Raw genomic sequence first — 26,299 nt, forward strand, 5'->3', positions numbered from 1 at the left:
TTTTCCAGGTTTAATTCAACGTTTTATTTTTCTGTTTAGTTGAGTTGTAGAGTAAGCTTCACATGTCACTGACACAGCAACGAATCCTTGAACTTCTACTGACCTGAAGTACAACACATTTATAACAGGGTTTCTATACCTAAAGAAACCCCATTAAAACTTTTGAAGCTGATATTATATTGATTCAGAGGAATAAAGCTATTATCTTTACTTTAAGAATATTGTTGTGCCTTTCTACCACCCAAGCATGTTGTTTATTTGCACCAGCCATGTAAAAATTACAAAATGTGACAGGTTTGTTTTAGAAATTGATTCATTTTGTGCATTTTCGTAAGCAAATGTAAAGCTTCTTCAGTAATTCAGACTAAAAATGCATTTTTGTAACAGTTAATCAGCAGTAAAAAAGACAGCCTACTTTGACAATTCCTTCATTTCTTCCTCATAGACTTTCTTCCTTTCAGATAATTCCTCTGGCAAGTAACGGACTATCAGTTCTTCTGTAAGGACGGTCTTTTTGTAAGTTCTGCTCGCCAAGAACTGCAAGGAAGAGTCAACTCTGAAGCCCGATAACAAGAAGTCAGGTAATGACTCTTTCTCCCAACCCATTCCCTTTCCTAAGGCACATTAGCTCCAGCCTTTGGGCATAAAAACTTCTACTTCAGGATATGAGGCTCACTCCAGTGCCCATTAGCCTCACTTCTGACAGAATCTGTACTACCACCAAGAACAGGCAGTTCCTCCCTGCTTCTGCAGAAGATACATATATTATTTTCACCTAGAGCTGTCAGGTTACCGCTCCCCAAGAAGTACTCCAACTTTGAGACACATTATGTCCACTGGAGCACAAGGTTTGACCAAGGAGTGCCCATTCCTCCTTCACTGCTAGTAGAAATACAGACTGACGGTAGGAACACATTCGGACTCCACAAGCACAAGCCTGACATGATACTGGAAGTATCTATTCCCTTAAGCACCGGCAAATCCTACTGTTTTTTTTTCCCCCAAGGAACAACAAAATATATTCTGGAGCAAATAAGGTCTGTGCACAGCTTGATGCTGTGAGTACTATGATACTGTTCTGCAAGTAGAGCACAGAATCACCTCCCATACATGTTATCAGAAGAACACAGCTTTGAATATTTTCATTAACTGGGGCAAGGATATACTTACTTCTGACAGCTTTTCTTTGCAGAGTGGGCAATGTGGATTATGGTCAAGGCAACGCTCAAGGCATTTGAGGCAAAAGGTGTGTCCACAGGGAGTGGTAACAGGTTCATAGAACAACCTGAACATGAAAACACGCAACAAAAAAACCTGAACCATTGTTTTATTCCAACATAAAACAACACAGATTCCTAAACTGTGGAAACAAGGGAGTAGACCTCACTATCTCACCCCTTCCTGCTTTTGTACAAATTACAGGTGACAATTTTATCCAAAGACATTTCCATTTTTAAAGTGGTAAAGTTGGTGCGTAATGAAGACTGTGTCTGTACAGATTTATCAAATTCAAACTTCAAGAAAAAGAAATGAAACAATGGTTTCGGCATTCTTTGGCTGCTTTCCCTTCTGACACCACAAAAACATTCTTCAGAAGCTAGAAAGGCTTTCAGATCTTAATCGCAGGTCAACACAGCCATACCTCATGCAGAGGGAACACTCGAAGTCAGACGCATCAACAAGAGTTGTTGGTATCTCACTTGAAGTGACGACAGCGTTTTCAGGTAAAACATCTGCATCTAGAAGTTAAGGTGATTAAATACAGTAAATATTTTAGCATTACTGCAATTTCAAATGCTAAGTTGTTTTTCCATAACTAAATTCTCCCTTTTTCTGTTTTGAAGCTTTGTTTCAAATAAACATATTTTCCATTTAAGTTTTAGACATTCTGGCAGGAAGATTTTGGAGAGCAGAGGATGATGGCCAGAGAAAGCATTTTAGAGCTGAATACCCACAAACTGCTTCTCCAAAAATGGTTGGTTTTTTTTTCAAAGTCTAGTTTTTAAAATATTCTGCTGTTGCTTTCCCACCACCATCAGTACTCCCACATCAGCCAGGCCAGATGTTTTTAAGTATGCTAAGTCCAGAGTTTAATTTGTTTACACACAGTTAAACTATTTCATCAGTGTTTATTATAGATGCCTCAGCAGGAATAATTTTTCTTACCAGTATAAAAAGGCTTGCACGCTTCTAGACTACTCTGCTGTGGAAATCCTATGTTTCACACAGCTTCACTCTGAAAGACTACTGGAGTTAGATGAGCTAATGCAGCTGGCAAATAGAGTGACAGAATACTTCACAAAAAATTCTGTCCAGCCTGTTTCTTGGAGGTGGTATGTACTGCTGTAGTGAACACATCTAGATCAAACAGGCCTCAAACACTGTAGCAATATTTAAGCTCAAGAGCTACCAGCTTAGGTTTCTGATGACATTAATGCAAGCAGATTAATCACAGAATCGTAAAGGTTGGAAAGATCACTAAGATCATCTAAGTCCAGCTGTCAACCTGTGCTTGTGACCGCTCTAATCCATGTCATTCACTGTGGTATCTACCCCTTTCTTGAAAACTTCCAGGGACAGTGCCTCCAGCACCTCCCTGGGCAACCTGTTCCAATACCTCACCAGATTCTGCTACTTCTTTTACAGTCTACACCTTTGTGGCTCAGCAAGAATTGCAACAGAGCCTTCACGACCTTTTTATGAACCAAATTCTTGACAGTGAAGAAGAAAAAAACCAGCTCAGCTTTTTGATGTGAAGTTAAAACACTGGGATATTTTGTTAAAAGACAACTTGTGCTGAGCATCTGGTTTATCTCGAATACAGACAGGAAAGGGGAGAGAGCACCCGTGTGGCCTACAAAGAAAAACAGTGTTATCTTTAACCTACATCTTGCACGTTAGCCTTTAGTAACAGTAAGAACCTAACTTTGTTATTCTGCAAATAGTAGCGTGGCGTCAGGATCTAGCACAGACCAGAAATTAATGGTTCTGGGTAAAATGCGATCTCTGCCCTTTGCTGTGGAGATAGAGGAGTGTTGGATTTCACAATCTATTTACTGAGTCTGCAGTTCAGAGACGGGTACGGGATTTTTGCCTTCGCAACACCACGACCAGAAACTGGCCGTAAATTGGCAATGTGCTGAGGCGGCAGACAAGCAGCAGCACTTGGAGACTTGTGATATTTCAAGGCAGAAGTCAGACTGGTCAAGGAGGTGTGGGCTTTTATTTCTTCTAAAAAATGCATGCTAATATTTTAAAAGCCTCTTTTCTCCAATTATTTCATTACTCGGTGCAATATAGCGCCTTCAGCATTTTTTCTCAGAGTACTAAAAACACTTCAGAGGTCTCTGTTGAAAGCCTGAGAAGCATACCAACTGTAAGCACAGCTATCAAGCAACAGAAAACTGGGTGGGCTTATTACCCTTCAAAGGGCTCCTTTGTTTGCTTGGCAAATTTCATGTAAAGTTGCATGTGACCCTTTCTGATGCCAGTTAAAGACCAGTTTCCAGGCTTACTGTATCTTTACTTCATATAGAAAAACAATGACATTCCACTATACCTCTGAGACTTAGAAAATGTGAATGCCAGCAATACAAAGACTGAACTGTTAGTGGATTACAAGTTACGAGAAGAAAAATGCAGTGCTCACTGAATGAATTGAAACTGCACTGGAATAACATAAATAGTATCTGAACTTCAGTGCCTTTAACAACTTTAAACTCTACATGTCTCAGTAAGACAGGAATACCTGAGCAATGCTGCTGAGAGCACAAAGATATTTACTAGACTAGAAATCCATACAGGCAATGTTTCATTTGCACCTAAAAAGGGAGGGGGGAAGAAAGCAGTTTTTGAACATGAGCAAAAGAAAACCCCTAAGCCACAGCACAAACCTTTCTTAGGGATCTTATTGGGGACATCCAAGCTTTGTATATCTCTCATATCACTGGATAGCTTTCTTTTTAAGCCAGCCCCAGGTAAACTGGAGAGAATAGCTCCCAAAGACTTCTTGCTGTCTTCAAAATAGCGATCCAGTACATTATGGGAAGCGGGAGAATCAGTGCTTCTGAATACATCAGGTTCTTGGGACGGGTTTTTTGTTAACCTGAACATAGTATCCTAAAGAAAGTAACAACAGTTATACACAGCATAAGACAAGTTTTCTTTTTTTATTATTAGTTATATATGTCAGTAATAGGTCAGTGTAACTATACTGAGCTTAGAAAGGAACAAAGGTCCACGTGAAACAAGGCCACTCTCACATTGCATTAAATAGAGACTTCTCTCCCTACGCTTGCTGTCTAGCAGCTGTGTTTCTATCATACTAAAGTCTCATAAAAGACATAAAGGAGGAAAAAAAGATACAAATTAAAGACAAAATATAACAGATCTGCACACGAACGCATCACATTGCTTTCTGAACAAAGAGTTTCGAACTGTTCTCCTGAAAAAAACATGTCCCAACATGAGATAAAACAGTAACTGGAGAAAACAGGCTTACCATGAAATAAGTGCCTACACGAGTGCCGACAAAGACAACGTCACACAGATCAGACAGACCCTTGTATTATTTCTGGTATTTATATGTTGAATACTTTTTACTATACCTTTGAGGACCCAGCGACAGAACTATCTTCAGCAGCTGACTGTGTGTTTATGCTACTTAAAAATGCAGGTTTCAATCTTGTATGGGATGTTCGACTAGAGAAAGGTGCTGTTAGACTATCATGAACATTTTCAAAGGCTGGGAAAAACATCTCACACATTATCTAGTCAATTAGAGAGAGAGAGAGAGAGAGAGAGAAGAAGAACAATTACAACACGGATCTTTATGTTTGTACAAACACAGATGAACAAACTGTGTAGCTTCTGAATGCCAAGAGGCTTGCAACAACTGCGGGATCCTACATTTCCCTACATCCAAAGGAAACTCACATGGCACTGCCCACCACAACCACAGGCACATCCCAAGGCCCTCCCCTCAGTGAGAACTTGGGGTCCACCTCCCTTTTCAAAGGCCTCTGTTCCCCACAATCACTGAGGCTGGCAACTGTTGATGTCCCACTGCACTCTGATCCCCAGATCTCTGCTTTCAGAAGGTTTCAGACCATGCTCTTTTATTGAATCAGATGTGTCTCAGTTCTCCTTCTCTGCATCCAAGCAGGTCACTACTCTATGCTCAAGCTGATTTTGACCTAGGCTAAGAGCTATGTACAGCTGTTCCCCCTCTCACCAGCCACCATCAAGCACCTTGCTGAACTCTCCACTTCTTTTTTGAAAATGCTGCATCTATAGACTGAAAGAGAATGTGACTAGGGGCAAACAGCCACGTCCCCTTATGGGAAGTTATACAGAGACTACAGGGTTGTTTTTTTTCCCTGCCATGGAACTCCCTCCCCCCCCCACCCCCTGTTGTCATTTCCCATGTGAAGAGGTTTTCTGTTGGGCACTCAAATTAGGAGTCTTGAGCTTATGAAATCCAGGTGTAATCAAATCCTGCTGACACAGTGCAGGCATCATCTACAAATGGCAGTGGTCCAGCCTACAGATTTGTGGTGTAATCTACAAATACACTATCTCTGTGATGGAGGCACCTCTACAGAGCAGTGTAATGGCCAAGAAGCAAACGGTAAACACAGTTGATACCTTCTGGGCTTCTTTCTTCATTGAGCTCCATTCAGGATTTAAGGCAACACAATAGAGAAACTCCTTCAATGCTTCCTCAGTCCTTTCCAATCCAGAAAGAGCTTTTGCTTTCACATAATGACCCTGTTTGCACAAAGAAAACGTACAAATCTAGAGATCATTTCCAAAGTGGCAGTAAGACACCAGCACACAAACTTGGCCATTCCCTCCATTATGCAGGTGAAGAACACGAAAGCCATTCCCTCCTGCTGAACAAAATGTCCCCAATGCTGCAGCACCCCCAGCCAAAGACAATGCTCCTTTCCTTGGCAGAGGACTTGACACAGAGTAAGGAGGGTTGTTTGCCTCCCTGGGGACTCAGACCACAACATATCCTACAGGGTTCCCTGTAGCCCAGAGAACAGTTTCCTGGACCAGGGCACCCTGAACAGTAATGGAGTTACACAGAAAACATGGGGCAGGCTGGCAGTGGTGCTGGAGGGAGCAAAAGATTTCAGGTTTAGGACACTCACTTTTGCTGAGTGTCTTGTCCTATTTTATTGTAGAAAATATCAATATATTATGAATGTAGGGCAACTTCACAGTGTTTAACTTGAAACCTTTTAGCTCATCCTACCTCTCCACATCCTGGAGTGACACAGGTAGAGGTAAAAGAAATCAGCTTGGAGACAAGTCCTACTTTGCTTATTAGTGGTGAGAGAGGAATGCCTCACCTCTGAATTTCCCTGTGGATGTCAATTTGCAGTTCAAATCTGACTCCGGAAATTACTTCCTTAAAGATGGAGAGAAACTAAATGCGTTTGTAAACATCTGCTCTTGAAAATGAACACTAGTCCACCTGTGATTCACACAATTATCTTCAGGCTGTGCTGAAGGCTGAGAGACTGGTCAGATAAGCAGATGTCTTTTTCTGTTCCTCATGCTCTTGCAAAAAGATCCGGTATCACGTAATCTTACCCAGCAGGTAAACTTCCCTCACCCTTTCAGTGCAGCCCTTCAAGTTGAGGCCTGTTATGATCTCTACCTTTCCACTGTCTGGGAGAAAAGGAGGAGGCTTGTAGCAAAAGAAAGTAACAGACACTGTGTAGGAAAGGCTAGTCACCGTATGTCATAAACAAGAAGTCTCAATATGCAGCCATCTCAAGACAAGGACCGAGCAGGTAATTTTGACTACTTCCCAAAACACAGAAAAGAGCAGCCTGTTTATTTCAGCAAGCAGAAAGCATATTTCCCAATAGGAGGCTGAGTCCAAGGAGCATGCAAGAGCTTGATTTGGTTCCCAAGCGATGTCTCTTGGCTTCTGAGAACTGGGATGCAGTTAGCATGCTGGAGACATTTCACATCAAGATCTGCATGTTTTTCTTCTGAATATGATAAGAGGAGAGGTACTGCAGAGGCCTGACCCTGACCTTTTTATTTTGATGCTTGCACAGCCTCTCTAAACAGTTTTTCCAGAGCTCCTAACCGTCCTGACACTGCAGACAAGTTTACTCCACTGCCCTGGAAAAGCTACGAGGTAGTTTGGTGTCTCCCAATTTTCCAAATACAAGAGTAATTTCCTCATCCATACCACAAATTGAGGGCTGATCAGGGCTGTCTGTGGAATAAGTAAAATTATGCCCGGGAATAACAGATCTTACTACCACTGTTGCCTTCCCTTTTCTATTTTCACAGTGTCAAGTAAAGCACCAGATCTCTAGGGCAAGATCTAGCCAGAACCCCAAGCAGCTTCAGAGAGGACATCCAATTCTCTTTGCTACTTGCAAAGTACAACTGGAAACTTCTTCCTCGCAGACTCCAAGGACGTGGTTTCAGCAACTGAAAATAAGCAAACTGGCCTATTGTTCTAACTACTACAGTGGACCCAAGAGCTTTAGGAACTCAGTAAGACATGAAATGTCAGTTAGCAATAAGCCAAAAGTTTCTGGTAGGTGAACGCTCACCTCCCAGGAGCTACTCCCAGAACGGCTCTATTTGATGGCGGATTTTTGCGCTACACATTTGCTCTAATCTTTACCACTGGATGAAACACTGCAAGATACAAAACAAAGCAGAATTCCTGAATAATGCTAATTTGGGATCACCAAAGCTTCTGTGGGAATTCTGACATGCACAAGCAAAATGTAGCTGTGATACTGCTGGCATGCCGTGATGACAACTTTCATTTTCAATTAGCATTCTTCAGAGATGCGATTAACAAAATCTTTATCCGCCTACGACTGTCACACATCACATTTCCATGGATGCAAGGCAAACAGACAAGATGCTCCAAGAAAACATTTGAATGTGCTTAATTCATTTGTCTCCCTTTGCACAGAAACACAATTGACACTGCTCAAGATGAATTCCTGCCCTGACTAGAAGCGATCCTAAATAGAAAGTCAAATTTTAAAGAGTAGAATTGGAGGTGGGGGTAAGATTATGATCTGCCTTCAAACAGAAAAGGTTTTAATGGGTGACAAGACAGGTACTTTTGGGAGCCGAGTATCTAACTTGTCAGAAGCTATATGTATCAGTTGGCATCTCTTTGCTCATCCTACCTAGCTCGAATAGAGACCAAGCTGCTGCTTCTGTGCTAAGGCTTGCCACACCAATGGGTTTATGCAACACCTCAGTCTTCTTCATAAGGCCAAAGAGAAGCCAAGGTCTTCCTACAACCCTGCCAACAACCAATGCCACCTTGTCTCTCGGTCTGTAGGCTTTATCTGGTCAAAGCCATGCTGCAGTTCTGCTAGTGACAGGTGAGGGACTGACTAGAGGTGTAATCCTAGGCAGCATGAGCTGTTAGGACACCCAGCCTGCCTTCAGGCATCAACTGTGGGCACCATGTGCTGCCTCCCCTTTCTACCTTAACATTGCTTCTGATACTTGCTTCAGACTGCCCACAACTAGTGCTCACGAGAACTTCATTTGTTAGGAAAAAAATCCCACCCCAATATGAATCACTATGTCACACAGGCAGGAACCTGATGTATGAACTCAGTATTGAAGGAAAAAAAATGAGTAAATCCCGAAATACTGTCTGGGATACTCCTCAGAAAGACACTGTTGCCAGGAGGCTGGCAAAGCCACTCACTGCCAGAGCACACCAGCCCAAAGGGAAGAGTGATCCCATGCCACTGATGACTTCTGAATGCGATTCTGTTCCAACCTACAGCACAAGGTCTAACAGATCAATGGGCACCAGCACAAACAAAATCACATCACTGGATGCCCACCACAGAAATCCCATGCTAAGGACCTTCCAGACTCGTCCTGTGAAGGAATTAGCTTCCAGTCTGTGCTTCCAGTCCTGATAACACCACAATGTTCTCCCAGCAATGACCTCACCAGTGCCGTCTGCCCCCCAAAGAGAAGTCCTGAGAACAAGCAGTTTGCATTTTTCTCTTTGCAGCATGCAAGCACCATACCGCAGGCCAGTGGGGTTTGCTTCGGCAGAGGATGTCTGCATCATGGAGAGCTTGCTGGTAGTTTTTCATTGAAGTACAGAGCTCTGCTCGCTGTGCTATCAGTGAACACTTGCAAGAAGCTGGAAGACAAAAAGGTTACAAGAAAGTTAAAAGAAGCAGTAGCGTGTGTTAAACGCAGTAACCTAATTTCAAATAGAGTAACCTAAAAAGCACAGCTGCATAATCATTACATCTTCGCTTTTATGTAATGGAAAAAAAAAGGTAATTCTTCCCTTCCTTCCTGAAATACATTCCTCTCAATCTGTAAGCAATCCCTGCATTCTATCTCACAAGAGTGACTCTATATTCACATATGGGATGTCACCTGCTCTTTCTGTCACATAGCTTACATGACACTTAAGCAAGGGGAAAAAAAAACACCAAGCTTTTTCTCCCTCTACTGTAGTTCTGGTTGAAAGAAAATACTACGTGCAGAAAACACCACAAAGAACTTCAGTTACAGAACATCCCAGAAGCCACTCATTAAACAAAATGTACGCAGTCTTCAAATTACGTCCACTTGCCATCCTCATAGCAGGCAAACTTCCAGCGAGCGCACATCACTGCCTTAGGAGCCATACATTCATGAACTGTTTTTAGACTGCATAGACTATAAACATCTCAAGTCTTCCCCAATGGTCTAATACGTTTTAAGATGGAAATCTAGCTTGAGCATAAAATTTCAGGGAATTGCAGAAAAACTAAAGTGGCTCCGCATTCAGCCTGCCCACCAGGATGGCCACATCTTTCCTGTGGTGCTGCAAGTCTAACCAGATGCTGCCCAGCCTGTCCTGCTGCGTGAGGTTACTCTGTCCCATGTATTTGTCTTGGCTAAAGCACACAAGACTTGCCAGCCCATGCCTCAGGTTGGCAGCCCTGTAACCATTCCTTCCCCCTCCAAGTCTGATGACACGCAAACCTGCCAACAGTACACTCCATTCGCTCATCAAGATTGTTAGTAAGATATAAAACTGCACCAAACCCATTACCAGCACCTCAGCAATGCTGCTGGCATCCATCCTCCCCACAGCCCTGGAGTAAGGAACCGGCAGCTAGTGACCAGCAGCCCAGCCAGCTCCCACCCATCCCTAACAGTATGGGTGCTCTCAACCTCTGCATGCCAGGAAAGCCTCAGGAGAGCAGGAAGATGGCTGCCAGGTGATGGAACTCGCATCCAAATGTGAACGGGTAAAAGCTTTCATAACCGGGATTAAACTTTAAAATTGCTCCAAGGTGCACCGAGAGGCAATAATTCCCCATTTCTACAGGTCTGAAACTCTGCCTCCAAACTAACTCCAGGGACATTTCCAACTAACGCCACCTTCTGTATGGCTCTATGTTGGGTTCTCATCTCCATACCCTTCCTATTCTGAACAAACATCCCAAACATATCCTCAGTAAGAACACATTCGCCACGTGAAGCTCGGGCTTGTATGCAAGAGAGTCTGGACACAGAATAAGCATGCAACTGGTACAGGTGCAACAGCTGATGAGGCTCAAGCACCATGCAGAGGGATGGCCCAACTGCATCCCCTCCCTGCCCTGGAGCTGACACAACCTCTAATGCAGCAGAGCAGGTCCGCGTGGTTGCACAGCAAACCAGACCAAGAAATTAATTGACTGAAAGCTAACACAGTGAAAACAAATAAATATAAAGGTTTAAGAGGATCACTTTCCCCTCTACTGGTTCACTGTACAGCTTCACAAATGTGAATGCCAGGATGAGGGATGAGAAAGAAAGAAGCAGTGAAGACTGATGCCTTTTTTAGCTGAAGCACGGACTGATGCCAGATTTACTAATTGCAGAATGATACACCACAGCTGATGCTGCCTCAATGGGCCCAGACAGCAAAGGCTGTAGTCTACACCTAAAACATGGAGCTCTACAAAAGCTCCTTCACACATTTGTTGGCTGTTGGTTTTCTCCTTTCAGTAGTACACATGCAGACTGCTGCAGCGGTCCACACTACTAGAGAATAACTCTTAAGAAGACTGCAAATTAAATAGAAAACAATTAACCTCATGCCCTCGGAAGCAAGCTCTTTATTTTCTTCCTTTCCAAAGATGCTCAGATACAAGATTATTCAATTTTGTTATCTCTTAATAATCCTCTGACTGTATAAGACTCACATGTATACTCTGCTTATATTTCCATCACTGTATCTGCTGCACGTTTTTTCTGCAGATAATGATGGGGGTAGGCAGAGCGTTGGGTGGGGTATCTTTTGGCACCAAGGAGGGAAAGGAAGCAGTGCAAGCTTATTGGGTAGGCAAGCCAACTTCCTGCTTCTGTTCACCGGTGCACCACTGACATTTCAGCCGCGCTGACATTTCCTCATGTTTTTCAGCAGACAATCCAGAGCGGTTCATACATTCAGCAGACTCAGAGAACAGCTTCATCAGTTCATTTTTTAGGATCGTCTCAACTGCAGAAGTCTTTGTTTTAGTCAAAAACGATAGGCAGAACACAACTGTGTCGCAAGGGCTGCAGATCTTCCCAAAGCAAAGTCCACAGGCTCTCAGAACATGAAGGGAAAATAAGCTACTGAAAAAAAACTTAAGCCACACCAGAAAAAGCTACATCTACTCAGGACTCGCTCCTCTGTTCACCAAGTCTCAATTAGAAAGCAAAAGGTGTGGTCCATTTTAACGAAACATTCCTAGCCAGTTATTCATTAACTGAGGAAGAGAAAGGGAGCGGGGGGAACAAGCTTCCAGCTTTTCTCAAGAGAACAGTATTTATGAGAATATAGAATAACAGGTTTTCTATAGTGAGATTAGGCGGTCAGACAGGGCTCGGTAGCTGGAGCGCTGCCCAGCCTCCTTCATTCAAGTTCACCTCCATTTGATGGCGAGGCCACCGGCACGTCCCATCGTCAGCATGGGGCTGGGGCCAACCTGCGGGCAGCTGCACCTGGGAAGCGCGGAGAGGGAGCGGGGCTGGCAGTAGGGCTCTGCGACACGTCTTAGAAACCACAGCTAACAGATACCAGCACCACGTGAAGGGCACTGTGGGCCAGAACAAACAGCAACACAAAGCCACCTAGAAAACAATCCTAAGGCTACGTGACTTCCCAAGGTTAGATGGTCTGAGGCATCCTACAGCTGATCAGTGAAACCAGCACCAGGAAGAGCAGCCTCTGGCAGCTGGCCGATGCCACGGTAGCTGCATGCAGCTATGGAAAGAAAAAAAGGATCCAGGTATAGCTTTATTAAAGACACGGATTCTGTAAGCACTGTTGAGTTGTTCCACTCCCTCGTTTGTCAGATGGGGAAAAAGAAAATAAAAAAAAATCACATGAGGTGGACGGAGAGGGCTTGAGGATGTACAGATCTCAGGAACACTGCTAGGTGCTGACATACTGCAAGAAGTTTGTTTAAAACAAAACCACAAAGTCACACAATAACCAGTGGTTTGCTTTAACATAACGCACCCATTCTTTCTTATTGGGGTTAAGAAGAGAAGATTTCTTTTATGAAACGACTTGGTATCTCAGGCCAAATTAAAGCAGAAAAGCATAGACAATGTTACTGTTTCCACAATACCAACAGATGGCATTTCCTGAATCAAAATCTTCTGGGAGCCTGCAGCTGCACAGCAAAATTTATGTTCTTGTCAGCATCACGGATCCACCACTGAGCCTCCCAGGATCTGCGGCTCCGGGCAGCCGGGACACAGATTTCCTGGGAGCCACAGGTCATGGGAACCGTTGCACATGGCATCCTCCCTCCCAGCCTTCACCCCGCAGCGCGAGACGATGCCCGAGCATTGCACAACATCAAGGGCCTCGGCAGCTCCGCGCATCCTGGATCCTCTCTGGGAGAGCGAAGTATCACCAACACAGAGAGCGCTTGCCAGCTTGTTGAAACTGATGCAATAGCTGGCTCAGATTTTCCAGAAACGTTAGCTTACTACCCCTCCTAGTAAATTTAACCTCAACTTTGCTCACTTCACCTTTGCGCTCATGTGCAGGCATTCATTAGATCGCGCTTTCACTTACGCAGAAGCTAACACCCAAAATTACTTTTCCAGACAGGCCCAAGCCTTCCCATTTTAAAAATACTGTATGGTTGAATGCAGGAGGCTGACAGAAAAGAACGTGGCTCCCCCAAACCTCCCTGCGCTAGGAGGAAAATGAGTGCAATTAGAGAGTTTTCTAAACAGGACATGGATGACGCTCAGAGTTTTTCGGCAATAAACTACTCCAGAGCTTTCTTCCAGGAATTCAGCACAGAAAGAACCAGCTGAAAGTTGCTAGAATCCCTAATCCTTCTTATCTGACATTTCTTCCTAGAAGAGCATGTTTTCTTCAAGTCTACTCCAGTCCTAAGCGCATTTCCTAAGCGCATATTTGAAACAGTGTCATGGCAAAAACACCTCTGAGTGCTCCTAGCAAGAGTCAATCCACATAGGATTGTAGGGAAAAGGCCTTCCCACATTTTAATGTCACTTCCACCGCTGGAGAGAGCAAGAAATTTGGCTTCCTCTGCTGTGCTCTGCATTCAGCTCTGCTGGTCTGGTTGGGGAACAGGGGTAGAAGTGTGCAGAAGGGGCAGAAGCTTGATGAGATAATTAGCAAAAGCAGTAAAGACAGACAGGAATGCAAATAAAACTTCCATCTATAGCAAAGACAAAAAACAAGTTCAGCTCCCCAGAACTGAAGAATGGCAACAGTCACGATGTACACTTACAATCAGCAAGCCCCCAGTTTCCCATTTATCAATCCACAATAATAGGATTATTAGTAGAAGTGTATGCTTTCTGAGCCTCACCATGATTTCTCCTTGCATTTGTATCCCTGACAGCTTTCCAGTATGTGAAAACAAATCAAAACCCCAAATGAAGCACACAAGAAGTTTAACAGCAGAGAGAATGCAGAGGTGGGAAATTCTTTCTCCACTAGCCCATTCCGGCAGCCCAGCAGACTCCAGCTGAGCTGGAATGGGTGCTCACAAACAGTTCTGTCTGGGGGCGCAACACTCAAGTCCTGTAAAGGCACGAGGACTTCAGCAGTGCCCTTCTCTAAAGAATTAGCGTGCAGTCCTGAGCACCAGAATTTACGAAGGACATAGGACCATTAGAGAGCGTCCTGAGGGAGGGCTATGAAGACGATGAAGGGTATGGAGGGGAAGACATGCGAGAAACTGAGGCCCCTCGGTGTGCTCAGCGCAGAGCAGAGGAGCTGAGGGAAGGCCTCATGGCGGCTGCAGCTCTTCACAGGGAGCGGAGGGGCAGCGCTGAGCTCTGCTCTGTGTGACAGCGACAGGGCCCGAGGGAACGGCATGGAGCTGTCAGGGGAGGAGTAGCTGAGGGTGAGGGAAAGGGGCTGCAGCAGAGGGCCGTGGGCATGGAATGGGCTGCACAGGGCTGTGGGCACGGCCCCCAGTGCCAGAGATCAAGGAGCGTTTGGACACTGCTCTCAGACATAGATTTTGGATTTTGGGTAGTACTGTGTGGAGCCAGGAGCTGGACTTGATGGTCCCTGTGGGTCCCTACCAACTCCCTTATATTCTGTGGTACTTGGTTCTCTTTTTTTTAATCATCATTAAAGAAAAATGTAAATCCATAATAGAAGAATTATTCAAAGTTTTTGTGCAGCCAGAACACATCTCTATAGCATCAGATGAAGCAACCCCAAGACCTTTCCAGCCCTGAACTCATCCATAGCCAAGATTATACAACTCAGCAAAGACTAATCTCTTTCATAAGCCTACTGCCGTGCAGAAGCCGTACACTGCTTTACAGTACAACTGTTACACAAGCACCTAGTTCCACTACACAAGCAATGCTGCCAGACATTGCAGCAAATGAAGTTACAAGCTGCAGCAAGAGCCTGCCCCAAGAAACAAGGACACGGGTACCACTGCACTCCTGCACTCCCCATCTGTGCAATATGGCTGCCATACTGATGCCTAAAAAACCTGTCCAAAGCCACATCCTTCTTGCATGCTCACGCTACCCACAGCAGTCATTATGAAAATACATAACCTCCTACTGCAAGTTCTGTCTACAATACAGCTTTTTTTTTTTCTTTTTAATTCTTCATACAGTTATGAAGTATTTGACTTCACAGATGTAAGGCAAATGACTGACCCTATTAGAGAAGGTAACTGTGTGCAGAGAACAAAGGTGTGCATTACACATTTCTTAAAGCTAACCCAAACCAAAATCTCTCTTCACCCACTAAGGAGACTAGAAAACAACATATGAGGAGTGTCTTTGGGAACTGGGGCTGTTTGGTCTGGAGAAAAGGAGGCTGAGGGGAGGCCACATCACCCTCTGTAAGCACCTGGAAGGAGACTATAGTGAGGAGGGTGTGGTCTCCATTCGACAGTATGTTGGACAAGGCCTCAAGTTGTGCCAAGTGAGGTTTAGATTGGATATAAGGAAGAAATGCTTCTTGAAAAAGTGGTTAGACATTGGAATGGTCTGCCCAGGGAGATGGTAGAGTCCCCATCCCTGCAGGTACTGAAAAGATATGTGGACATGGCACTAAGGGACACAGTTTAGAGAAGGGACTCAGTAGCTCAGGGTTGATGGTTGGCCTTGGCGTTCTGGAAGGCCTTTTCCAATCTAGATGGCTCTAAAACTATTCCACAACTGGGAGTGTCCACGTTACAGCCACTACTTCACAAACAGCACTGAAGCTACAGCTCTGCCTCCTTGCCTTTCCTCCTAAAAATACAAGGATGTGGAACCATTCACTTCCTCGTCCTGGAGCATACTTACCTAGATACTTTCTGGTCCAGGGCAGATAACAAGACAGTGCCTTGTTTTCCTTAGTTGAAGTGATAAATAAACACAGCGGACAGATCAGCTGGGCTAATAAGAACATATAACATCTAGACAAGTTAGGTCTCTCTGGGCTTTGGTTCTTTGCCTCTTGCTGTTAAGAACACCCTCTGGAAAGCATTCAGACTTAAAAACATAGATTTTTCTGTATGTTTGACAAAACACTTTGGACTCCCAGTGGTTTTATTTTGGGCTTAGTGAGTAATTCCTCAACTAGGAAGCTCTGCATATTATTTAAAGCTGGACTGTCATCATCACTCTGCACAGTTAATCACTCCTCCCTTAATTACTCAAGGGAAACACTGTAAGAGAAGCTGTATTCTGCCTAGAAGAAGAGCTGCCATGAAGAGGGTACAGTTAACTTTGTGTGCTGTCTTCCAAACCGTACCTCCAACCTAATGAGGCAGAGGCAAGTCAGACCAACTACATTACCCTACGGCTTAGTGTGCATTCCCACAATTGTAAGCCAATGAGAACCTTCTGTACAAACCAACTAAGTGGTGAATTTCATGGCACAGCACAAGTCCTTAATTCAAGATTGTTCAGAGTACAGCTAAATGTAATGGATTAGATTATCCACACCTCCTAACAAATCCTGTCTTTCCACATTATTATGACGGATCCCACTCTTTCCAGATCTGACTGCATGAACCAACACCCTCTCCCCACATTGCCAGTTTCCACTCTGCCCCTTGGATATCTGGGCACTGTCTCGGGTGACATACCCCAACTCCATCTGTGGCTGCTTGGCACTGGTATAATAAAACTATTGAGCATACAAATGTGACTCATTTTCAATGTTTATTGGTTCTCACAGCATTTAGTTAGGGGTTCAGGTAAGGTTTTCTAACAAAGTCCTTTCTTAGAGAAGACAGTAGACTCAGTTAGAACCAACATACTCGCTCCAAGAGCAGGTAATACTTTAATCTGTTAGCCTTTTGTTTTTTAAAACACAACAAGCAAAGCCAACACAAACCAAACCAAGAGGTCAAACTCATGATTCATCTTCAGAAGACTCAAGTAGAGGTCCAGATGCCCCATACAGAAGGGCAGCTGAGGTGCATGCAAGTCAGTGATTGCAAAGAGATTCTAAGATCACAGAAGCCAGCAAGATATGCTATCATAATACAACCTCACTGGTGATTATCTAGTTGCCTTTTTTTTTGTCATAATCAGTATATAAACTACATTTCTAGTAGTTACTTTTGAAATTTCTATAGCCTTCTTTTTCCAGTTACAGTTTATTTTAGCCTACGATTTCTGACACTCTGCATATTGCAAAAAGGACCTTCTCATTTCTTAGTTACTGGCCCACTTTGCTTTGGTTGTGAAATCCACCAGATCATATAACACTTTTGTATAAGAGAATAGGAGTGGTAAAGTAACCCACTCATCTTCAGATTAAGAAGAGCAAGTCAGTTCTGTAAATGTCTTCTTCCAAAAGCAAAAGATACCTTTGTTACACTTTTACTGTGATAAAGTGAATATGCTGTTCTTTTAAGGGCTGTTTGAACAATCCTAGTGAGCAGACTACATCTACAAGCACGAAAATTTGAAGGTTCTGCAAGTAGTTCAATTGTTTATAGGAAATTACATCTAAAAACAGGGAGCAGGAGGGGAGTAACTATCCTAAGTGGTGCAATAAGCGAGTTACAGGAGCATTTGAACCACTTTAAAAAAAACACAGATGGAACTGATTTTTAGACAACAGCTGTAGTGCAAAGGAAAATAGAGGAAGAGTTATCATTCATTTATCTTTACTATCATTTTTTTGGATGTTGGGGAAGTTCCTCACAGAGCAGTGAGGTGCTGGCACAGGCTGCCCAGAGAGGTTGTGGATGCCTCGTCCCTAGAGGTGTTCAAGGCCAGGTTGGATGGGCCCCTGGGCAACCTGGTCTAGTACTAAATGTGGAGGTTGGTGGCCCTGCCTGTGGCAGGGGTTGGAGCTTCATCATCCTTGAGGTCCCTTCCAACCCAAGCCATTCTGTGATTGTGTAAAGATCATCCCCTGGTGATCACCACAGATAAGCCCCTGCCCACCACGCACAGGACTCACATGGTCCCTGGTCTTGCAACCCTGCAAAGCCCCTGCCTTCAGCAGGCCCTCACAAATTGACAAAACCGTCAGATTCAGCAATGGGATTTGAGCTTTAAGCAGTCAGCTCTTCAAAAATCAAGAGCAATACAAGTTCCTTCTTCAAAGTACTTCACACATTTGCAGGAGCAGTAAATACTTCACGTATGACACAATTTTTTCAAGCACTACCTCAGTATTAAAGAGGTGTGTGCAGGGTAGTCTGCAAAATATTCGTAGTTTAAAATAACATTCAGTGTACACAGTTTCTAGGTAATCTCTCTTTCTATTTTTACATATTTTTGTGCCAATGTAAAACAGAAAAAAACAGGTTTGGGAGACATGTTTAAGTTAGGCAGATTTCAAGAGGTGCTTTTACAGAAAGATGGGAAGTTCCTTTTTTAGCACTTCTCTAAGAAGAAAGCATCTGCTATTTTTTGCAGCATGTAATTTCACAAAGACTACCTCTCATTCTTCACTTAGAAATCGTACTTCTCTAGCTACAAAATTCAATACTTTTTTGATGAATTATTAAAATGACTGAATCATTTGCCGTTCCAAGAGTCATGACAGTCATCTACCAGCTTTTCTCCTCCCTTTGTTTTTGTGTCTTTTCTTTAATGGTTGGTACAAAATCAAGAGACATTTCTTTACTATTGGAAATCAGAAGCGTTCCCAAGACGCACAGTGAGGAAGGAAGATTCGGTCAATCTCTTTTTTTAACCACATGAGAAAGACAGATGACCTTATCTTTGATAGCAGTCTTCTAGAAATAGTGCACCAACAAGAAAAGACCATTAAAGTGCACCAATGCACATAATTCACATGCAGGGACTGTGGATGATCTCTTTGAACAACGCCTCTTCAATGCAAGCATACCACTAAGAAGCACAAGTCCTAAGAAAACAGCAACAATAAAACCTATGTCCTATATCATCAGTCATCTTTATAGAACATTTAAGCACAGCTTCCCCATGCAGACACAGAGGGGACTCTGCAGCCCTCTGCTTCTTCTGACCTTGATCGAAGAGGCCAATCTCTCACCCACCACTCCTATGGTGTGACAACAACAGGAAGCTGATCAAGAATTGTCATCAGCTTTCTTCCTCAAATCTAAAAAATGAATGTGAATGCAGGTTTGGAAAGCAAACACTCTAGCAAATCACTTGTGGGATCACTTGCCCATAGACTTTTATACTCACGACTACAAGCATTCAACCAGACACCAGGACCATTTAGGTGGAAGTTCATTCACACAGCGCTCCTTGGGAAGCAACAGTCCTCCACAGCTAGGCTTTTACTGGAAGGAATGTCCATGGCAGCTGTTTTGGAATCAACTTCTACTGAAGCATCACTTAAAACAAGTCTACGGAAGGTCAAAGGACATGGCAAGATACTTATTTTCTACTCACAATTTATTTTTTCCCCTCCTATTTAACAGCAATTGATGTAAAGTCACACACAGCCTACGAAATGAGAAAAAAGCTGTTAGCAGCTCTGTCACAGCTGGGAAACGGGCAACTCACACTTGCCCCACACTCTGGAACAGATGAGCTGTTCTTCTGTACGCTAAGTTTGGGCTCCAAAATCTGTATCTTGTTAACAGATTTAAGCCTGAAAGCCAGTGTCAGTGAAAATGCAGATGTTCATCCTCAATACTGATGTAAAACTCTGGGGAGGGGGAAGGTACAGAGTGTAGCACAACTGAATTCATATGCAAAAACACCGACATGAACAAGCACATATATACAAGAGGGGAGATGCAATGGGATAAAAAAGGAGGCTGAAGGGAGGCCTCATGGCGGCTGCAGCTCCTCACAAGGAGCAGAGGGGCAGCGCTGAGCTCTGCTCTTTGTGACAGCCACAGAGCCCGAGGGAACGGCATGGAGCTGTCAGGGGAGGGGCAGCTGGGGGTGAGGGAAAGGGGCTGCACCACAGGGTGGTGGGCATGGAACGGGCTGCACAGGGCGGTGGGCACAGCCCCGAGTGCTGGAGTTCAAGTAACATTTGGACACTGTTCTCAGACACAGGGTTTGGATTTTGGGTGGTGCTATGTGGAGTCCAGAGCTGGACTCAGTTGCCTGTGTGGGTCCTTTCCAACTTGGGATACCCTATCATTGTGATTCCAAGAAGGCCAAGACAGCTGGCACCCTTGATGCTCTGTGCAGGCAGAGAGGACGTGATGCAGCACACAAACCACAGTGTACTACAGAAAGCAATGCACAGGGTAGAGGTGCAGGATCTAGCACCCGACAGCTGTCCTAAAAGGCCATGGCTGCTGGAGAGGCACAGCTTGCTAAAGATGTTGGCCTCACAAGTCTGTCTCCCTTTATGCCACTCTTCCACTGCCTCCTGGCTTGCTTTTCCCCCCTGTAATTGAATTCTTATTAAGGGAGAATTCATTGGGCTCCAAATAAGTTTCCATGAATGGCTTTACCACAAAACAAATTACTGCTGAGTGGCTGCATTAAGTTTTCTTTTGGATTAGGCCAATTTCTGGTGAACCTCCACTGAGATGAAAAGAAGGGAGAAGAAACCTCTCTCCCCTGAGGTTCACTCAAGAGAGGCTGAGCCTCCTCCAGCCACCAAAGCCCAGGAGAGCGCCTAGTTTTGTTTACGATCATGCTCCAAATGCCACCCCATCTCTTAGGGCCAGCGTGCTAGCTTCCACCCCAGAGATGGAAGCGGCAGCACAAGGCACCCATGGCAGCACTACTCCCAGCACTCCATCTCCAACACTGTTGGCAGACTCCACCTGAATTCACCTCCTCCTCCTCTCTTTTGGCCCTTTATCCACTGGAAACGGAGATGTGTGGGCAAGGTGCCCCTCTCTATGTGCTTGGGAAGGAAAAGTACCCTTGTACCCATACTAATCCATCCTTAACTCCACCACGGTCTTCAGCCTCAGCAATCTCCCATAGTCTTATTTTGAGCCCCTTGAGGGGGATAAAAATAAAGCTGGGCAATCTGAAGGGATACGTGCATCACCAATCCCCCAGAAGAAACCTAGTTCTGCTGAAGCTGGTGCAGGAGGCAGCCACACACTCTGAGCAGGCGTTTGTAGGCTTATTTACAGGAAAGGCATGGGATGCTAATAGGCTGCCTCAATAGAAGGAAAGGCACAGAGGATCGGCAGCTGAAGGAATGAGTCACCAGTACCCAAATCCCCTTATGGTCTCTGTGTTTATTTGCTTACTAGCATGCTCTCACCCTGAGAAGAGCACAGTCTCCTTCAGATCCGTGTTGAATCTAATTTTAATGCCAGCAGACTACAGCACTAAATGTGCAATGAGCTCCCGTGCCTGGTCTGCACAAGACAGACTGTTTTTTGATAAATACTGCTCCCCAAGAATGAACAGTGCTGCCATGTCCCTCCCCCGCTGTGATGCAGTCTTTGGCCCTACAAAGTTAGGCTTTTCCCAGGTAAGGTGCCTCAACTGTTATCTTCCCTGTTAAGGGACAGCCACCTGCTACCTCTGTAATTACAACTTGCTCTCTGGAAGGACAAAAACAAAAATAAAACCTATACATTCAAAAGAACATCCACAAAATACCTGCTCATTTGTCACTGAAATCCAGCCACCCTCAGCCTCTGAGCACACACACACACCTGCACTGCTCCCAGACTTGTGCACGTCCACGAGACCAGCAAGAGAAGAGAATAAATTGAGGGGTGGCAGGGAGGAAACCCACCTCTGGTACCCCCACTTAGTGTGCCTGGGGAGCAGCCAGAGTGCTGGGCATTGCCCAAATGGCAATGCTGGATGTTGTGATGGCTGAGCGGCACAAAGCTTGGCACTGAGCATGATCCAGCTGGAAACAAATGCTTCCTTTCAAGTGGCCAGACACGTGCTTGCTTTGAAGAAACGGTAATTAGATACCTTGCAACAACAGAGACCTATTCCAACGTCTGTGGCAGTGAAAGCGGCAGCCGCTTGGTGTAAGCAGTGGGGATGACCAAACTGTGGCCTTCTCAAGAATGCTGGGAGGATCAAATCATAAAGCCAATTTTCTCAAAAATGGTAACAGAACTCCCAGAAGAATCCTTCAGAACAAAGACAGAAGCAATTGGGGGCACTGCAAACCTGATAGGTAAGGACAGAAGGACAAATGTATCTGAGGTGAGGAGTAAGATTCAGCAAGACTGACTAGTTCCACTATAAACAGCCACCACCTTGACGGTGTGCAGGTTATCTTCATATCCGAAACGAGGAGCAGGTACTCCATATCCTGCTGGGGAGAACTACAGCACACCTGAAGCACCCCAAGGATCAAAGTACAGATCAGATGTCAAGGGGCCACAAGAAGACCCAACTGCTAAGGGAAGGCCCACTTCAATGTTACAAACATTGTCACACCCAGCCACTTGCTGCAGGGAAGTGGGAGTAAAATCCCACTGAGCCACAGACCTAGAGGCCTGGAGTCTTCCTACCAAAGGGCACATATAACCTGTGTGCCCTTCTGCCTCCATTCCTGTTTCTGAAAAGCCATGGATATCCCCACTGCCACTCAGCAGCAATGGAGGTAGAAGAGGCGGTACCAGTCATAGAAGCTTAAGACCCCTAGGGCTCTGATGGCAGCTTGGCCTAGATGCAACCACAGCCTGAGGGGACACAAGGGGAGGCTGCAGCCTTGGGGCTGCCCTTCATCAGGAGGGATCTGGATCTGCAAACGGGCAGTTAGCCCTGGTGTTAGGGTTCTGAAAGCCAGCAAGATGCCTGCTGTTATTGTCACAGGGATAAGTCACAGTGACGGCATTACCTCAGGACCCTGAGGCACGCAGCCAGGGCCGGAGGACGTGCTGCAGGGACAGGCACACTGCACCCCCCCTGGGCTACCACGCACAGAGCAGCACGGAGCACACTGCTGCCACACCTCCCTCTCTCCTGCATCACCAGCTATTTTTTGGATTATTACTTTTTTTTTTTTTTTTTTGAGGCTGCCTTGCTAAAAACTCCCTGTGACCTACATTGAGCCTCTCCCCTCCCTCCACTTCACCTTCCTTCCCAAGCTCTCCGTCCTGCCCTACTTTACCAGAGATTACTTCAGCTAAACCGTGTAATAGTTTTACTGAGAGCGCGGGCTGTGGAGAAGCCACGAGCAGCCGGACCAGCCGTGCTGCACGCAGCCCTCGCCTTCCCGCTGCCAACCAAGAGCTGTGGCGAGGAAGAAGCCCGCATCCAAGCATAGCAACGTGCATTCACTGGCGCAGAACAAAGCCAAGTGCTCGGCCCCTCGCTGAGACAACGGAAGGTGGGGGCGAGGGACGAGGTTCTGCTCGAAGGAGGGAAAGAGCTCCTCCGCTGAGGAGGAATGCCGCTTTCCTCACGTTTCATTCCTCTCGCTGAGGTCTGCTCGCAGGGTTTCGCCTCCGTAACGCCACGGCGGCTGGCTCTCCTTCCTCCCCCACCAAAGCAGACGTCTATGGCGATGGGGGGGGGGGGAAGGGGGGCCGTGCAGGGATCCCAGCTCCCAGCCCCGTGCCTACGCCCATACACCGTGCTACTACGAGGCTACAACCAATGCAGAGGACCCACCCCCTACAGGCAACCAAGGCTGCCCCCCCCCCTCCGCGGGGCCCTTCATTTAAACCCCCTCTCCTCCAAGAACACGCAAACAAACCTAAGGAGGTGAAATTGTCTCAAGAGGTTACATTCAAAGCACGGGCTGACGCCCTCCACAAGTCGCAACGCTGATTTATCCCGACGCGGCGTTGAGACAAAAATAATCCCAGCCTTCCCACCTATTTATGCGTTACTGAGCGCTTTCGATGGCCGCGTCTGGCTGGAAGCAGAGCGGCACGCACCGAGCGCCCGCGGATGGCAGCCACCAGACACGGGGCCACGCCGCACTCTCCCGCGGAAGACGGTTCCCCCCACAAACACGAGAGGGGGTTTTCTAGAAATGCTGCATAATGAGTCATCGACTGCAGGCGGCTCAACGCGAGACACCTTCCGAGCGGGGACGAAAATAACCGCGGGACAAAAATAGCAGCTCCCCGCCGAGCGACCGCGGGGAGGGCTCGCTCTCCAAACTTGCGGCCGGAACTCCTTCCCGCTCCCGGCCCCCCCGAGCGGCCCCTCCCGGCGCTCCCCTCCCGCCGGGCTCCCCCGTCCCCGGCCGCGCCCCCCCCGGCCGCCGCTCACCCATCTCCAGCGCCTGGTCGTACTTCTCCAGCGCGGCCGGCAGCTCCTGCCGCTCCCGCAGCTCGTCCCCCTCGGCGCGCAGCCGCCGCGCCCGGCTCTCGGCGCCGAACCACTTCTGCAGCAGGTTGCCCAGCACCACGTTGACCCGCGGCCGGGCGGCGGGCGGCTGAGGCTGGGCGGCGGAGGGCTCGGCGGGGCGGCGCGCCCGGTGGCAGCGGCCGCAGTCCCCGGGCTCGGCGCAGCGGCGGCAGTGGGTGTGCCCGCAGTGCAGGGTGACGGGCTCGCACAGCAGCCGCCGGCACAGCGGGCAGGCGAAGAGCTCCGGCGGACGGCAGCAGGCCGGGTCGCCCAGCGCCTCGCCCTCGGCTCCGCCGCCCGAGGAGCCGAGCGGCGGGAGCGGCAGGCGCAGCTCCTTGTCGCGGATGCTGAGCGCCAAGCTCTCGGCCAGCTCCCGCAGCTCCTCGGGCCGCAGCCGCGCCAGCCGCGCCGCCGCGCCGTAGGCGTCCAGCGCCTCGGCCATGCGGCCGGCCCGCGCCAGCGCGTCGGCGCGCCGGAGGCACAGGCCCCGCTCGGGCTGCGGCAGCTCGGCCAGCTCCGAGCCGTAGATCTCGGCCGCCAGCTCGAAGTTGCCGCCGCGGAAGGCCTCCTCGGCCACCTGCAGCATCTCGGCGCACGGGCCGCCCGAACCGCTCCCGGCGCCGGCCCCGGCGGGCAGCGCGCAGGGCCCCGGGCCCAGCTCCATGCCGCGCGGCGCCGCCGGCCCCGGGCCGCCCTACTCCATGCCGGGCCCGCGGCGCCGCCGACTCCGGCTCCTTCCTGGGAGGGGACGGCGACGGGAAGGGAGGGCGGGCCGGGGGCGGGCCGCGCCGCGGCGGCGGGGGGCGGCTCCCGGGCCGCGGACGGCCGGAGGCGGGGGCGGCCCGCGGCGATAGCCCGCGAGGGGCGGCCCTGCCGGGCGGTTGCCCAGGTGCCCGTCCGCTGCCGCGCGGTTCCCGTTGTGCTCGGCCTCTTCCTTCCCCTTCCCGCTTCCTGGTGCCGGGCCCTGGGGCCGCTTCGGCCTTAACCGCCGGCCCTGAGGCCCGAGCCCCGGGGACGGGCTGCCCGCCGCGGGGGAGCCGCGCTCTGCACGGGCCCGGCTCGGTGTAACGCCCGGTGTGGGGCGGCTGCGGAGGGGAAGGGTGCGCTCCGCTTCCCGAGAGAGCCGAGCACGTGTGCTCGCCTGAAGAAAAAAATAATAATGAAAAAAGAAAACCAAAAAAAAAAAACCAACAAGCAAAAACCAACGACAATAAATCGCCGAGCCCCGGCTCTCAGAAAAAATCCTTTTCTGTAAGCGGCAGCCCTGCCAACGCAGCTTGGGGTCTGCGCGTCGTGCTGAGCGCTGGCTGGCGCATCGGCAGCAACAATAAAGATAATGCAGCTGGAAGTTAGTTAATCATGCGTGAGTCAGAAAGGAATCCAACTTGCTCCGCAGGAATAACAGGAGTAAAAAAAAAAAAGAAGAAGAAGAAAATGTAGGCAACGTTTATTTTAGACGCAGCTGTAAACAAACCGTTCAGAGGAACGGGAGCCTGGCAGCACGAGGAGCAGCACCGTTTCCAGTTGGGCTGCAGCTGCGCGGGGGAGATTGCTGTGGTTTCTGCCTTCCTTCTGTGAGGCCGCAAGGCCCGGGTGGGGACCTGTCACCGCGCCTCCACCCGTGGCTTTGGTCTGCAGCCCCACTGCCTCTTGGCCTTGCCCGCTCTGCACAGCTGATGTTTCTGGTGATGGTTCTCTGAGCAGTGCTGACTGGCACGATGCTTGCCTCCTGGGCTCAACGTTGCCATCCAAAAACTGACCTCCACGTTGTGCTGCTACTTCATCATTCTGGGGGCATTAGTTGATAGCTGGCGAAACATGAGCCAGAAGTGTAGTGTGCCCAGGTGGCCAAGAAGGCTGATGGCATCCTGGCTTCTATCAGCCAGCAGGAGCAGGGAAGCGATTGTCCCTCTGTGCTCAGCACTGGCCTTACCTCAAGTGCTGTGTTCAGTTTTGGGCCCTTCACTGCATTGAGGCCCTGGAGCGTGTTCAGAGAAGAGCAGTGAAGCTGTGAGGGGTCTGGAGCACAAGTCCTATGGGGAGCAGCTGAGGGAACTGGGGTTGTTCAGTCTGGAGAAGAGGAGGCTCAGGGGAGACCTTATTGCTCTCTACA

The 26,299-nt window shown here is 47.4% G+C and overlaps 1 protein-coding gene and 1 non-coding gene across 2 annotated transcripts in view; both read right to left on the reverse strand.

Annotated features, from left to right (window-relative positions):
- The window catches only part of LONRF2 (LON peptidase N-terminal domain and ring finger 2), a 34,810-nt gene extending 9,862 nt beyond the window's left edge, over positions 1–24,948 (reverse strand). The window contains exons 1-8 of the mRNA NM_001389460.2: positions 24,109–24,948; positions 9,057–9,175; positions 5,647–5,769; positions 4,608–4,769; positions 3,894–4,119; positions 1,643–1,739; positions 1,171–1,285; positions 416–537 (exon numbers count right to left, since the gene is read on the reverse strand). Coding sequence (NP_001376389.2) covers positions 416–537; positions 1,171–1,285; positions 1,643–1,739; positions 3,894–4,119; positions 4,608–4,769; positions 5,647–5,769; positions 9,057–9,175; positions 24,109–24,850 — 1,706 coding nt within the window. The 5' untranslated portion in view covers positions 24,851–24,948. The remainder of the gene's footprint in view (positions 1–415; positions 538–1,170; positions 1,286–1,642; positions 1,740–3,893; positions 4,120–4,607; positions 4,770–5,646; positions 5,770–9,056; positions 9,176–24,108) is intronic.
- On the reverse strand, positions 518–626 carry MIR6559 (microRNA 6559). The gene has a single exon (NR_105426.1). It is a non-coding gene; the product is annotated as a microRNA 6559 (primary transcript).
- Positions 24,949–26,299: the final 1,351 nt, after the last annotated feature.

This window comes from Gallus gallus, chromosome 1 (assembly GCF_016699485.2).
Source record: "Gallus gallus isolate bGalGal1 chromosome 1, bGalGal1.mat.broiler.GRCg7b, whole genome shotgun sequence".
In the NCBI taxonomy this organism is placed as follows: Eukaryota; Metazoa; Chordata; class Aves; order Galliformes; family Phasianidae; genus Gallus; species Gallus gallus.